Source organism: Dama dama, chromosome 25 (assembly GCF_033118175.1).
Source record: "Dama dama isolate Ldn47 chromosome 25, ASM3311817v1, whole genome shotgun sequence".
NCBI lineage: Eukaryota > Metazoa > Chordata > Mammalia > Artiodactyla > Cervidae > Dama > Dama dama.
Window position 1 is genome coordinate 22,082,427 of NC_083705.1, and position 14,959 is coordinate 22,097,385.

At 37.2% G+C, this 14,959-nt stretch overlaps 2 protein-coding genes across 6 annotated transcripts in view; one reads left to right on the plus strand and one right to left on the minus strand.

Moving 5' to 3' along the window:
- SGTB (small glutamine rich tetratricopeptide repeat co-chaperone beta) overlaps positions 1-13,476 on the plus strand; it is a 49,526-nt gene extending 36,050 nt beyond the window's left edge. Inside the window, exons 6-11 of one of the 2 annotated variants that reach the window (XM_061129677.1) lie at positions 1,425-1,529; positions 6,957-7,095; positions 7,192-7,254; positions 7,927-7,964; positions 8,773-8,856; positions 9,932-13,476. In XM_061129677.1, coding sequence (XP_060985660.1) covers positions 1,425-1,529; positions 6,957-7,095; positions 7,192-7,254; positions 7,927-7,964; positions 8,773-8,856; positions 9,932-10,043 — 541 coding nt within the window. In that variant the 3' untranslated portion in view covers positions 10,044-13,476. The remainder of the gene's footprint in view (positions 1-1,424; positions 1,530-6,956; positions 7,096-7,191; positions 7,255-7,926; positions 7,965-8,772; positions 8,857-9,931) is intronic. The other variant, XM_061129678.1, reaches the window with a different exon arrangement.
- A 55-nt stretch (positions 13,477-13,531) lies between these two features.
- The window catches only part of TRAPPC13 (trafficking protein particle complex subunit 13), a 32,565-nt gene continuing 31,137 nt past the window's right edge, over positions 13,532-14,959 (minus strand). For all 4 annotated transcript variants that reach the window (XM_061129676.1, XM_061129674.1, XM_061129673.1 and 1 more), the window contains one exon: positions 13,532-14,948. In XM_061129676.1, the coding sequence (XP_060985659.1) occupies positions 14,841-14,948 (108 nt within the window). In that variant the 3' untranslated portion in view covers positions 13,532-14,840. The remainder of the gene's footprint in view (positions 14,949-14,959) is intronic.

Genomic DNA, 14,959 nt, shown 5'->3' on the forward strand with positions numbered 1-14,959 from the left:
TTTTTGAATTTTTTCCTGCTAGCTTTTATTTTGTTTTGTTCTCCCCCTCCCTCACTGTTTTCTCTTTTGCTTTCTATTGATTGTTAGTTTTACTTGATTTTCTCTAATTATTTGGAAGTGATAGCATTCTATATCTCTTCTTTTAATTGTTTTTTCAAATTTTATTGATTTACTTTTGGCTGTGCTGGGTCTTCACCACTGTGAGGGCTTTTCTCTAACTGGGGCGAGCAGGGGCTAATCTTCAGTTGTGGCCCAGGAGCTCCTCACGCAGGCTTCAGTCGCTGTGGCTCCGGGGTGCTAGAGCTCAGGCTCAGAAGTTGCGGTGCACAGGTTTAGTTTACCATGGCATGTGGGACCTTCCTGGATCAGGGATCGAACTTGCATCTCCTGCATCGGCAGGCAGATTCTTTACCACTGAGCCAGCAGGGAAGCCCTTAATGGTCATTTGTAATGGACATTCTTGTCATCCTGTTAGTTTTGTAGTGAGTATTCAGTCAAATCAACCATACCACTTTTTTACATGAACCACCAAAACAGGTTTGTTGAATCCTCTACCTTCATATTTATATTTTTTTAACTCAAGCAAAGAAGACGATGTTTATTTTTTCAAATTTTATAACCTTAGTTTGAGTAGTCTTATTCATGCAGTGTAAACAAAGGTTGATGGAAATCTGAACTCACCACAGCCTTTCTTTTATAGTCTGCTAGCCCTCAGCGCCCCCCTTCCCCACCAGAATATAATTATGATTACTGTTCTGTCCATTATGTCTAGAAAAATAGATATGCATTAGCTTGCCCTTAACAGATAGATTAGTTGAGCGAATAAAGTAGAAATACTTAGTCTGGAGGAGAAGGTATGGGGTAATGGTTGGGATGGAGGGCAGGAGACATTATGGAACCATTCAGTCTGAAGGACTTGCAGTCCTTAATCTCTCTGAGATTCTATGCCAAGTAGATTGAATACATTGTCATACTCAATTTACAGTCAGGTTTAGGCACATAGGTTAAGTTTCATTTTTCATCTTTGACTTGTAGATGATCTTAACCTTATGTGATCATTTAACAGCACAACACTCTGAGTGGCCATTCACAGCCATCACTCTCTATGCCTCCCAAGTAATCCCAAATGTCCTGCTGTTTTCAGTTTCTGTTTGGGCAAATTAGAAAGCAGGCAAACCAGTTGTAGGGCTCTCATATTTTACCTTTTCTATAGCAAAGCAAACTGGGGGAAGCAAAGTATATATTTTCTCTGAATTTTGTTTCTGAATTTTCACTTGATTATAGAATTATCTTAGTTTGATTTAGATATTTATTGGGAGTGATACGCAAATTGGGACAAGGAAAATATAATTTTATAGCACCTGGAAATCTACATTAGTGCCTTGAATGCTTCTTATAATAAAAATCTCTTCTCTTTCTCTTAGGGCTGCTGCTCAGAGTAAATTAGGTCACTACACAGATGCAATAAAGGATTGTGAAAAAGCAATAGCGATTGATTCAAAGTACAGCAAGGCCTATGGGAGAATGGGGTAAGTTATGGAGAATGTTCAAAGTACTACCAAGTAGTATCAGATATGCTGTTCTTAATGGCTTGGTTTTGAATTTCCTGCTTCATATGCACCCTCTGGACTAATAAGATAAATGTAACATTGAGGGAGGAAATGACTGCGATTCTGTCTTGGGAGGGAGATGATTAGTGTATGATGAATGGGTGGTTGTTGTAGAAAATCATAACAACCTTACTGAGTAGGCCTACTTCATATTCAAGGTTGCAAATCTCAAGCACACAGTATTTTGGCAGCTAATCCTACTACACTTCTAAATTCACCTTACCCCTCTCTGAGTTGACTGTTTCACACATACTCTTTCCAAATTTCCACTGCATTTTCCATGGTCCTCCCAACCTTTTACTAAACTGATAAAATAGATGCATTTAGAAAAAAATTCATCTTCTTACTTGCAAATCCACCAGTTTACCCACATGTGTATTTGCACAGATAGCCTTTTTTTCCTATTCAAATGGAAGGGGTCTTATCTAAGACTAATGCATTCACTCATGCTTTAGATCTCATGCCTTTGGACCAAGCACTTTACATTTGTAATCTTCTCCTGTATCTTCTACAATACCAGTTTTCCCGTCTGTAACAGCGATAATGACTACATATGAAAAGATCATAAAAAATCATCTGTTAGAACCATCCTTTTACCCAGCTACATCATTCCTTTGTTCCTCTTTCTCTGCAGAGCCCCTCATAGTTGTCTGTACTTGCTGTCTGGTCTTCCTCATCTCTTATTCTTTCAGCTCACTCCAGTAGGACATTTATCTGTATCACTCTGTTGAGAACTCTGTTCAAGGTTACCAGTTTTCCGTATTTTTCCAAGGTCAGTATTTAGTTCTGTATTCTCATCCTACCCCATCTTTTAGTATGTGGCATGATTTTTTTTTTTTTTTTTTGCTGCACTGCACGGCTTGTGGGATCTTAGTTCCCCGACCAGGGATTGAACCTGGGCCAAGGCAGTGAAAATGTTTAGTCCTAACCACTGGTCAATCAGGGAATTCCCAGGATTAACTTCTCTTTGAAATTCTTCATTCTCTAGGCCTCTGGGACACCATGCTTCCTGGTTTTCCTTCTACTTCACTGGATGTTCTTTTTCAGTCGCTAATACTGGTTCTTCCTCCTCTGCCACCTCGAAATAATGATATGCCATGGGGCTCTTTCCTCTGCTGCTGCTCTCTCTCTGTCTGTATTTTCTCTCTGATTTCATCCTGTCCCATGTTTTAAAATTTCATCTGTTGCCAATACTCTGTATTAATGGATCCAAATCTGTACTCAGTATGCTTTGTGGGCATCTGCTGAATGGCGAAAATCTTAAGTCACCTGATGTACAAGATCTCAGTTGAGGTCAGATAAGGCAGTGCTCAGTCTTTTTTGTTTCAGCTCTCATGCTCTAAAATGAGTGTCCTTTTCACAGTCTGTTTAGTGCTATATTTTTTGCATGTTTGTGTTTTTATTTATAGTGGCTGCCCAGACATAGGCTGAAGTGTGGTCTAGCGTTTCTGTGTGCAAAGAGGCTGTAGTGTGCCCCAAGAAAATACCTGAGTTAGATAAGCCTTGTTCAGGCATGAGTTAGTACAACTGACTGTGAATCAATTAGATAAGGTTTCTTTGAACAGAAACACACATAAAAACAAGTTGTGTATTGATTGGTTGATGAAAATGTTGTGACCAGAGGCTCACAGGAACATAACATTACATTTCCCCTAGGAGCAATTGTTCAGTGTTTGCTAATTTAGTGTTTGCGGTATCCTTGTAGCGCATAATTACTATAGATAATGAAAATCAACTGTATATGTTTATGGATCTCTTAAGTTATACGTCTAAACTCCATACTCATATAATCAGCTCTTTTTCATCTCCACTTAGATTTTTAATAAGCATTTAAACTTAACATGTCCCAAACAGAACTCCTGTTCCCTTAAATCCTTCTTCTCTCAGTAAATATACTGTTATTCTACCTACCCAGAACTTAGTTCAAAACCCTTGGAATCATCCTTCATTCCTATTATACCTGACACATCTAACCTATCAGGACGTCTTACCAATTCTAGTTTCCACATATTTTTTGAATTCAAGCATTGATTGCTGTCTTGTTTACAACTCTAGTCCAAATTACCGTCTCTTATCTAGGCCACTGCAGTAGCCTCCTAACTCATTTCCCTGCCTTCACTCTACTCTCTCCACCCATGTCGATCCTCTGCAGAGAAGCCAGAGTGAGCTTTTTAAAGCATAAATCAAATTATGTCATTCTGTTGCAACCAGGATAAAATCCAGACTCCAAATTGTGGTCCCATAATACTCCCTGACATCATCTCTTCCCACACTTTGTTTTCGGTGCTCCCACCTCAGCCTTTGTCCTTTTCCTTAAGCATACTAAACTTGCATCATTCTCAGGGCCTTGGTGTTCTTTGTTGCTTCCATTTAAAATGTTTCTCCTCTAATTTGCTTATGACTGCTTTCTTCTCATTGTTTAGTGCCCCTATTCATTCTCTTTAATATTATGTTTTTTTATTTGCATGTTTATTGCTTGTCCTCCCCTGATAGAATAAAATTTTCTTAAACCCAAGAACTTTACCATTTTCACTGAGGAATCTAAAATAACGCCTGGTACATAGTACGATTCCAATAAGCATATATTGACTTAATTAATTGAGGATTGTGATAAAGTATCTTTCATGACTGGGAGAAAACTAATTAGGTTCAGAGATTTTCCTCTATGATGAGGCATTATATTTTATCTAGATCAGAAGTCTGTGAGGTAAGTGAGTAAAGAAAGATTTGGAGTAATTTGTTAAAAATAAACTTAGAAAAAATAAAACCCTCAATACTCTCTCCATATACACCATTAGTTTTTAGTTCTGAAATAATTTCCCAGTAAATAAATCCTAACTAGGTAGAGGAAAACATTAAATTTAGTAATTAACTCTTTGACTTGTGCCTGGGATAATGTGTGTTATTTGAGGCATAAGGATTGCCAGTTTTATCTATTAAAAAACTAACATGTCTTATTCAAGAGTAATTAGCTGACACATCACAGCTTACTTTTTTTACTTTTTATGGTAAAGTGATATTTACTGTGGTCCAGTGTCTCTGTTAAGAAGGAAGAAAGTGGGCCGTAGTGAAGGACAAATTTAGTTTGGAGTTCTTAAAGTAGTTTTAGCATCATGGAGTTACATGACCACAGAACTGTTAGTCAGCCCACATTTTTGTGGAGCTTAATCATTCATAAAGCAAATTAGTTCACACAGTAAGCTTAAAAGTGGAAGGGTGTGTAAGATTCATTTCTAATCATTTTTTTAAAAATTTATTTTTAATGGAAGGATGATTGCTTTACAGTGTTGTTGGTTTCTGCCGTAGATCAACATGAATCAGCCACAGGCATACATGTGACCACCCACCCACCCCGCTAGAATGGCACAGAGCCCCGGTCTGGGCTCCCTGAATCCCACAGCAGATTCCCACTGGCTCTCTGGTTTATGTATGGTAGTGTATGTGTTTCCATTCGTCCCACTGTCTATCCCCCGACCCCTGCCATATTCACAAGTCTGTTCTCTGTGTCTGTGTCTCCATTGCTCCTCTGCAAATAGGTTCATAAGTGCCATCTTTGTAGATTCCTTATATATGTGTGAATATGATATTTGTTTTTCTCTTTCTGACTTACATCACTCTGTATAATAATTTCTTTTTTAAAAAATAATTATTTTTATTGAAGTATAGTTGAGTCACACACGACTTAGCAACTAAACAACAATAGTTGATTTACAATGTTGTGTTTGTTTCAGGTGTATAGCAGTGATTCAGTTCAGTTCAGTTGCTCAGTCGTGTCCAACTCTTTGTGACCCCATGAATTGCAGCATGCCAGGCCTCCCTGTCCATCACCAACTCCCAGAGTTTACCCAAACTCATGTCCATTGAGTCAGTGATGCCATCTAACTACTCATCTTCTGTCGTCCCCTTCTCTTCCTGCCCTCAATCTTTCCCAACATCAGGGTCTTTTCAAATGAGGCAGCTCTTCGCATCAGGTGGTCAAAATATTGGAGTTTCAGCTTGAACATCAGTCCTTCCAATGAATATTCAGGACTGATTTCCTTTAGGATGGACTGGTTTGATCTCCTTGCATTCCAAGGGACTCTCAAGAGTCTTCTCCAACACCACAGTTCAGAAGTATCAATTCTGCGGCGCTCAGCTTTCTTTATAGTCCAACTCTCACATCCATACATGACTACTGGAAAAACCATAGCCTTGACTAGACGGACCTTTGTTGGCAAAGTGATGTCTCTGCTTTTTAATATGCTGTCTAGGTTGGTCATAACTTTCCTTCCAAGGAGTAAGCGTCTTTTAATTTCATGGCTGCAGTCACCATCTGCAGTGATTTTGGAGCCCCCCCCAAAAAGTCTGCCACTGTTTCCACTGTTTCCCCATCTATTTGCCATGAAGTGATGGGACCAGATGCCATGATCTTAGTTTTCTGAATGTTGAGCTTTAAGCCAACTTTTTCACTGTCCTCTTTCACTTTCATCAAGAGGCTTTTTACTTCCTCTTCACTTTCTGCCAGAAGGGTGGTGTCATCTGCATATCTGAGGTTATTGATATTTCTCCCGGGAATCTTGATTCCAGCTTGTGCTTCATCCAGCCCAGCGTTTCTCATGATGTACTCTGCATATAAGTTAAATAAGCAGGGTGACAATATACAGCCTTGACATACTCCTTTTCCTATTTGGAACCAGTCTGTTGTTCCATGTCCAGTTATATAGTTATATGTGATTCACTTATACATACATAAATATTTATTTTTTGTTGTTGCTTTATTTTGGTTTTTTGTTTTGGCCATGCTGCACAGCTTGCAGAATCTTAGTTCCCTGACCAGGGATTAAACCAAGGCCCTCAGCAGTGAAACCACAGGGCCACTAGGGAATTCTAATCATTAAGTTCTTGATTCATGTAGGACAACCGAGGTTGGCACCAAGCAGAATGGAGAGAATCCAGACTTACAGAATCTTGGAGTTAAAAAGAAGTGATACTCCTGTGAACCATACTATAGTTGATCCTTGAACAATGTGGATGTTAGGAATACTGACCCTCTGCGTTCAAGAATGTGCGTGTAACTTAGTCAACTGTTGTATCCACAGTTCCTCCACATCTATGGTTCCTCTGTGTCTGCAGATATAACCAACCTCAGATTGTACAGTACTATATAGTATTTACTGTTGGAAAAAATTGACGTATAAGTGGGTTTTTGCTATTCAAATCCATGCTGTTCAGGGGTCAACTGTACAATGAATAAATAAATTGTGATCTGGACTCAAACTGAATACCAAGATAGACTTTGATGACATTTGTGGTGTCCTAATGTTCTTCAGTCTTACAGCTTATACTCTCAAAATGTATTCTTTTCAGGCTGGCCCTCACTGCCATGAATAAATTTCAAGAAGCAGTTACAAGTTATCAGAAGGCATTAGATCTTGACCCTGAAAATGATTCCTATAAATCAAATCTGAAAATAGCAGAACAGAAGTTAAGAGAGGGATCTAGTCCTGTAAGTTACTAATGCCAAACAAGTGAAATATTTTATCATTCACAATTATCAAATTGTAGTGTTTAAGAGTAATTCTCAGATATAAATGTTTTACAGACAGGAACTGGACTGAGCTTTGACATGGCTAGCTTAATAAATAATCCAGCCTTCATTAGTATGGTGAGTATATTTCCTTTTCTGCTTTGCTGGCTCTATTTCCCATTAGAACTATATAGTTCCAAAGTGTTTAGAAACAAGAAAGAGAACTTTTGCGGTAGCAGTGGTGGTATGTTATCGCTGAAGTTTTTAACCTACTCATGCACTGTTTTGTGAAAAAGCCATGGGAGAGCTTCAGGAAGCCCATGGATTCCTTGGAGCTGTAGATGAAACTTTGCATACATATGGATATGTGCATTTTTCTAGGGAGAGAACCATATTTTTCATGAGATTGGCAAAGGGATCTGCAAATCTACAGAAAGCTAAAAACTACCCTCTTAGGTGAAAGTGACCCTAGGAAGGTATCTAGTATTTGAAGTCTGAGGATTTTGGCTATTGTGGTTTCCTAAGCTCTCTTGGCTTTATTTGTCTGATCAGTAGGAGGAAGTAAAGTGCTGCCAATATCCTTAGTTTATAGTGTTTGTAATCTCTTTATTGTGCAGTGTAATGTTAATACCATTTTTCCTAGTACCTCCTCTTTTTTACATTCCCACTCACTTTGTATAGCACACCAAATCTCTGTAAAATGTTAGTATATACATGATCTAGCTTCTCTCTGCTTGAAAAAGAAAAACTTTTTTAAAGATCCCTAAATATTAACTGCCTTTGATGAGAGGTACCATTTTTCAATTCTAGGCAGCAAGTTTAATGCAGAATCCTCAAGTACAACAGCTGTAAGTATACAGAAAGAGTATATTACATTTCTCCCTTCCACTTGTCAGGCTCCTAGTTTGAGCACATTAGCTCCAAAATGATACCTAATTGTCAGTCAATTGGCACTTAAAGTCACACTCATCTGGCCTACCCAGTGTGGGTATATCTACCTTTTTTCCTTGGCTGGTATGCTGCCTGTTAAAAATATATGCCAATTCATTGTTGCAGCACTGTGTACAATAGCTAGGACATGGAAGCAACCTAGATGTCCATTGACATATGAATGGATGAAGAAGTTGTGGTACACATATACAATGGAATATTAGTCAGACATAAAAAGGAATGCATTTGAGTCATTTCTAATGTTGTGGATGTACTTGGAGCGTGTTATACAGAGTGAAGTTACAAAAAGAAAAAAGCAAATGTTGCGTATTAACACATATATATGGAATCTAGAAAAATGGTACTGATGAACCTATTTGCAGGGTAGCAATAGAGGCAGACATAGAGGAGAGACTTGTGGACACAGTGGAAGAAGGAGAGTGGGACGAATGGAGGGAACAGCATGGGAACATATACATTACCATATGTAAATAGATAGCCAGTGGGAATTTGCAAACTCGGGTGCTCTGTGACAACCTGGAGGGATGGGATGGGGTGGGAGGTGGAGGGAGGTTCAAGAGGGAGGGGACATACGTATACCTATGGCTGGTTTCATGTTGATGTATGGCAGAAACCAACACAACATTGTAAAGCAATTACCCTCCAATTAAAAATATTTTAAAAAAAGAATATATGCCAATTTGACTTATCTCTTGCCTACTCTAGAATGTCAGGAATGATGACAAATGCTATTGGGGGGCCTGCTGCTGGTGTTGGGGGCCTAACTGACCTGTCTAGCCTCATCCAAGCGTAAGTTGTATTTAAAATAGAAATAGTTAAAAAAACAAAAAAGGTATTTTATGTTTTACAGTTTGAGTACTTTATGTTTTACCATTTGTCTCTAAGGTAAGGGGACCAAGGCTTTCTTTTTAAATTTTTATCTTTTACTGTTAGTTAGCAGTGACCTCATTAGTTATTAAATTTAGAAGTGGTTCATAAATTGAAATTTTCTGCCTGAAGGGCAGGTGTCCAGAAGATTGGATCCAAGAAAAACTTTTTAAGCAAATCAGATGACAAATATCTACTTAATGAGTTTTATGTACACATATGTATTTAAAAATCATATATTGCATAGGATATAGGATACTTTAATTCAGACTTTTGCAGTGCATGTCATTGCTAAAGGAACTCATTTTATTTTCTCATTATTTGAACACATTACTTCTACCTCCATCCAAGTTGCTTAGGCTACTGTGCTTTTTGAATCTGTGTGATGCTGTTACTGGAAATGTTGCATGAAGTGACAAATATCATTTTTTGTTTGTGATCACAACTGTGTAAACCCACTTGCAATATGGCATTTTTAGAGTGATCTTTAAGTGGCATGATTTTAGTGATACTGAACACTTGCAATTGGGAGGTTCACACTCAGTAGTTTGGATTAAATCTCTGCCTTTCGAAAACTCAGTTCTGTTACGTGACTTCATAAGCATTCCCAGATAGGTGTGACACCTGCCATATGAGAGACTGACTTGATTACAAGAACAAATACCTTGCATTATATTTGCACACATATAATAAAAAGCATATTCTTTTTAGCCCTTTGCGTATCTGTGGTAAAGCACTGGGTGGGGGAGGGGTGGATTTCACTCAATTCAGGAACTCACTTGTTAGCTTGGGTGTTTGATTTCTTATAAAGAACACTGCACTGTATTAATGGTATATGGGGGTGCTGGTACACTTGCAGATAAGTCATGAATCTAAAACTTGTTTTTATAGAAAACATTCCCTTTGGGTAATAGCCACATCATTTGCAGTTCTTTTTGTGTTGGTATTGTGTGGTTGGAAATTCCCTAATTCATACTACTTTGCTTCTTTACTACAGGGGACAGCAGTTTGCTCAGCAGATACAGCAACAGAATCCTGAACTCATAGAGCAACTTAGAAATCACATCCGGAGCAGGTCATTCAGCAGCAGCGCTGAAGAACACTCCTGACCTGACCGGGGCCCCTCACCCAGAATGCAGTTGGTGATGGCTCTCAAGTGTCTGCTGTAGATAGTGGCCAAAACAAAAACAAATCTAAAACATAATCTGTCTAGACAATAGGTGTGTCACAAACAGATAACATGACTATGTTATGTTGACTTGACCATAACATGATTCCTTTGTAAGCAGGTGATCAGTAGCCTTGTTAAGTGCCAGTTATAGCACTTAACTGGACACGGTTCCATTTTCACATCTTCATTGTATTTGTATACTAGACTTAATAGCAGAGTATATTTATTGAACAGTAGGGCTGTTTACTGGTGAGTTCTCTAGCACCAAAATCCCATAAGCAAACTTTTTGAAAGGGGAGATAACTAAGAGGAAAGGATTCTCATGCTGATTTAGGAGAAATATACTTGCCACTGAGTAGCGTCTTTGGAGAAGAAATTCGTTCCTGGGTTTAGCTTTGATAGTGCTATCAGTAGTGAAGATATGACAGGGGCCAGTACTGTCTTTAATGCTGCTTCTTTTGTTGGGTGACAAAATCTTAAGAGCTGGTAGAAAGCAGTATTCGGTGTTGTTTAGAAAAGGAAAAAATAGATGCTGTGAATGTATAGAAAGTGAATGCAGGGTGCTCAGGTTCTTTGCATAGTTCTTAACTAATCTTGCCTACAGTTTGGTATAGATAACATTAGCATGGCCACTTATGCTAAGTACATAATAAAATACATTTAGAAATCCTTAATAATATTGGTTAGGTCAGTTGTATAACTATTCAATTCCACTAGCACAGTTTATCTAGTGACCTTACCATGGAAACTTTCAAATATATCTACATTTAAATAAGCCAATAGCTTGGCCCTTAAGGATTTCCTAAGTGGCATTTAATTATGTGCCTGCAGACACTGATTTTTTAAACTTGTAATTATTTGATGGGTTACAAAAAGTATCTGTCATTAACACTTCTTGTTCATGTTCATCCTCTGCTATAATTTGGCTTGGCATGTCAACTTTTATGCTTCTTCTTAATTTGATGCAGCTTAAACATAACAGGGGACTTGAAATATTGTACTGAAATTAGAATACATATTAGTTAGTGAAGAGAAGTGGCATTAAGTATTGGAATGTCTTTAACTAGAGTGATGGATGAAACTGTTCTAATTCCAGTTGAAATTTCTTTGGTTTGTTAATTATACAATTGGTAAAGCTGGTGGACACATAATGAATTTCACAAATGTTGTGAAAGAAAACTAAAACAGTAATACAAAATTAAATCAGTAATACTGATGACTGATTTAATTTTGTATTACTATAACTCTTCATCTCAAAAGGCTAATTACTTGGTATCTTAAAATTTAAAAACCTACTTTCCCTTCTTTCCCTTTGTTGGATTAGAACAGTTCAATAATTTTATTATAAGAATCAGCTTGGAATTCATTAAAAAATCCAGATTCAGGGGCATACTTTTCAACTTTATCAGGTCCTATAATGAGGTCTGGGAATCACCATTCCACACAGCACACCAAGTGATTCTGATCTAGGTCCCAAGGGCTCTAATTTGAAAGCAACACTAGGTTAGAGATGTCTCCTCTTTTAGGTCAGCAAATATCTAAAATGCCTGGGCTCAGGATACAAGGAAGAGCTACATGAACCTACAGTTCTTTTCCAGGGAAAATTAGGACTTCAGCCTTCTGAATTGTCTCCTATATTGCACTTAAATGAACTTGGGTGGTGATCTAGTGGTTAAGACACCATACTTGCAATGCAGAGGATGCTGGTTCAATCCCTAGTCAGGGAACTAAGATTCTGCCAGCCTATGGTGTGGACAAAAAAAAAAAAAAGTCAATTCTTGCTGGTGTTGCATAAGAAAAGGTTCCTAGCATAATTATCTTGAATGCATTACAGATGCTTTCAAATTGATAAAACTGGTAAGCCTCTGAGTAGGAAAATAAAGAGAACATGAATCAACAGTAAGAGAAGTGAAAGAAGGGATATCACTGCAGATCATGTAGACAATTAGATAATTAGAAAATACTATGATCAACTGTAGGTCTATATCCATGAAACAGGCAAATTCTTTAAAGATACAAACTACCATAACTCACTGGAGAAATAAGGTACCTCTGGAAAACCACAGGCCCAGACAATTTCAATGGTGAATTCTACCAAACACTTAATACTAAATCTACACAATCTCTTCCAGGAGAAGAGGAAACACTTCCCAACTTCATTTTATTTTGCCAACTTTGATACAAAATCAGACATTATAAGCAAAAATACTTACAATGTCTTTACTAATATCTGTAGGTAAAGTAGCCATTCTTTTTACATGAAGGAATGTGAATTGGTTGTATTTCTTCCATTTCATTTTTCTAGTTTGTTTCTTTTCTAATGTATCTCCCATAACACATCTAGGTAATGTATCCACTTACCTGGATTTCCATTCTATTCAAGCCACTTTTGCTTTTTAAGTACTTTCATCACTTGGAAATTACTTCATTGCATGCTATTTCAAGAAGGTTTTGTGTAGCTGTATTGTGTTAGCTACTCTTAAAATTATAAAGAATGCTCCAAAAGTTATTTTGCTTGTCTGAAACAAGAGGGCATTAAAGTAAATCTTTATATACACTCTACTTAGGAATGATTGATTTCCATTAACCACTTTTCTTTATAGTAGCTGTAATTGTTATGATGCTATGTAAAATTTTTTATTGTTGTTCAGTCACTAAGTCGTGTCTGATTCTTTGTGAACCCATGGACTGTAACACGCCAGGTTCCTCTGTCCTTCACTATCTCTTGGAGTTTGCTCAACTTCATGTCCATTGAGTTGGTGATGCTATCTAACCATCTCATCCTTTGCTGCCCCCTTCGCCTTTTGCCTTCAATCTTTTCCAGCATCAGGGTCCTTTCCATTGTAAATGTAAAATTTACAATGTCCTTTGTATGCAAATAACATTTCTACTTAATGTACCAAATTGTTTATCTAATTTTTATAATATGGTTTAAACAGATCCTAAGATGACATTATGTAACCTTTACTTAAGGAAGGAACAATATGTGTCTAGGTTATTGCTTATAAAAAAGGGAGTCTTTGTAACTAAGTCAAATTATATAGCAGAATCCCAAATGACCATCATATGTTACTTTTAAAATTTGAATGGAATGAAACAGAAGGTTCAGTCATGAGAAGACACCTTGAAAGCTACTGAAGTATCCAGTGCAGGGGCTATAAAGTCTTATTTCATCATTTAATCAATTGTACTCATTTTGGAGAAAAGACTGTCTCTGGACAAAGACAATTTTACACTGCTTGCACTTTATTTTGCACGGACGTTTCATTAATTACCTCTTCAATTTAAGGGCAAATCTCATTCTGAATACAGCTTTCATTTTGGACCAAACAATTTGTCATGGCAATAAATAATTATGCATTTAAGAAAAACCAATTTTTGTATTTGACTTAATGCATTTACATTTAAGCAGTTATATACACATGCTTGAATTTCAACTTAAGTTTTTATTTAACGGTATTGGTTTTTGTTTTGTTTCAAAATATTGAAACTTTTATTACATCCATGTTGCAAAGTTGTTTATAGTCTTAATTTCCTCACTGTTTTGTATATGACATAAGTAAATTAATGTGATTACATGCAGAAACAGTTTTGTAATAATAATACATGATGTAGAGTTCAAAATCAAGTATCAGAAGCTGGAAATCCTTTAAGTATGCCTTTAAAAAAAAGTGGTTTATTTTTCAATGGGAAAAAAACAGGACTTTCTTGGCTTAGAATTAGAAAATGATCTGGCTTCTTAGCTTAGAGTTATCAGAGTAATTGACAGTTTAAGAAATAAATTCTGATCTGCTTTTAGTAGCTGCAAGTTAGATGTATGTGTATGCACACAAAAATACAGATGCCAATATGATAATTTTGAAAACAACTAGAAAAATTCATAGTGTGTTAGCAAATACAAGATTATATAAGGACCACCCCAGTTGTTTTAAACTTTTTTTGTTGACTGAGGAAAAAAGCCTGGGGTTAACAAAAATACTTCTAAAGAAAGTATGATGAGAATTCTAAAGTTTTAAGAAACAACTGTATCTTCTAGATTGAAGTCAGCAAACTATGGCCTGCAGGTCAGATCTGACCAGCTGCTTGTTTTTGTAAATGCTGTGGTACAATTTTTGCCTAAAGTGAAAGTCGCTCAGTTGTTTCCGACCCTTTGCGACCCCATGGGCCTGCCAGGCCCCTCTGTCCATTGAGTTCTCCAGGAAAGAATACGGGAGTGGGTAGCCATTCCCTTCTCCAGGGGATCTTCCTGACCCAGGGATTGAACCTGGGTCTCCTGCACTGCAGGCAGATTCTTTACTGTCTGAGTCACTAGAGCCTACTGGCTGCTTTTGTATTATAACCGCAGAGTAATTTCAACAGAAACCTCATGGCCTGCAAGGTCTAAAATATGAAGTATCTGGTCCTCTACATGAAAAGTTTACTGACCGTTGTTCAAGATACTTGCTAGGGACACATGGCCTCAAATACAGAGCTTTTGGAGAACAAAGTCCAGTGGTCATTTAAAGTGAAACAAAATCACATGTGTGTAGAAAATATACAAATGTTCATTTGGAATATAACTCACAAGATAAAATCAGTAGATGGTTCTTTTCAAAACAAATATTTAATATTTTAACTTTTATAGAAAGAAATTTAAATAACATACTTATTTTTACTGTTGATCATTTTACAAAGGTGGCAAAAATGCAGAAAATTCTGGGCAACTCAATGAAAAGTGTAACATTGGACATTTTCTTCAACTTTCCACTTTAATGGCCGAAGATACCACACAGACTTGTGCGATGTCATCATATTCGTATGTTCTCTTTAAGAATGTGTCTGTTAGTCTTAAGCCAGAGACGCTCTATTGAGAGA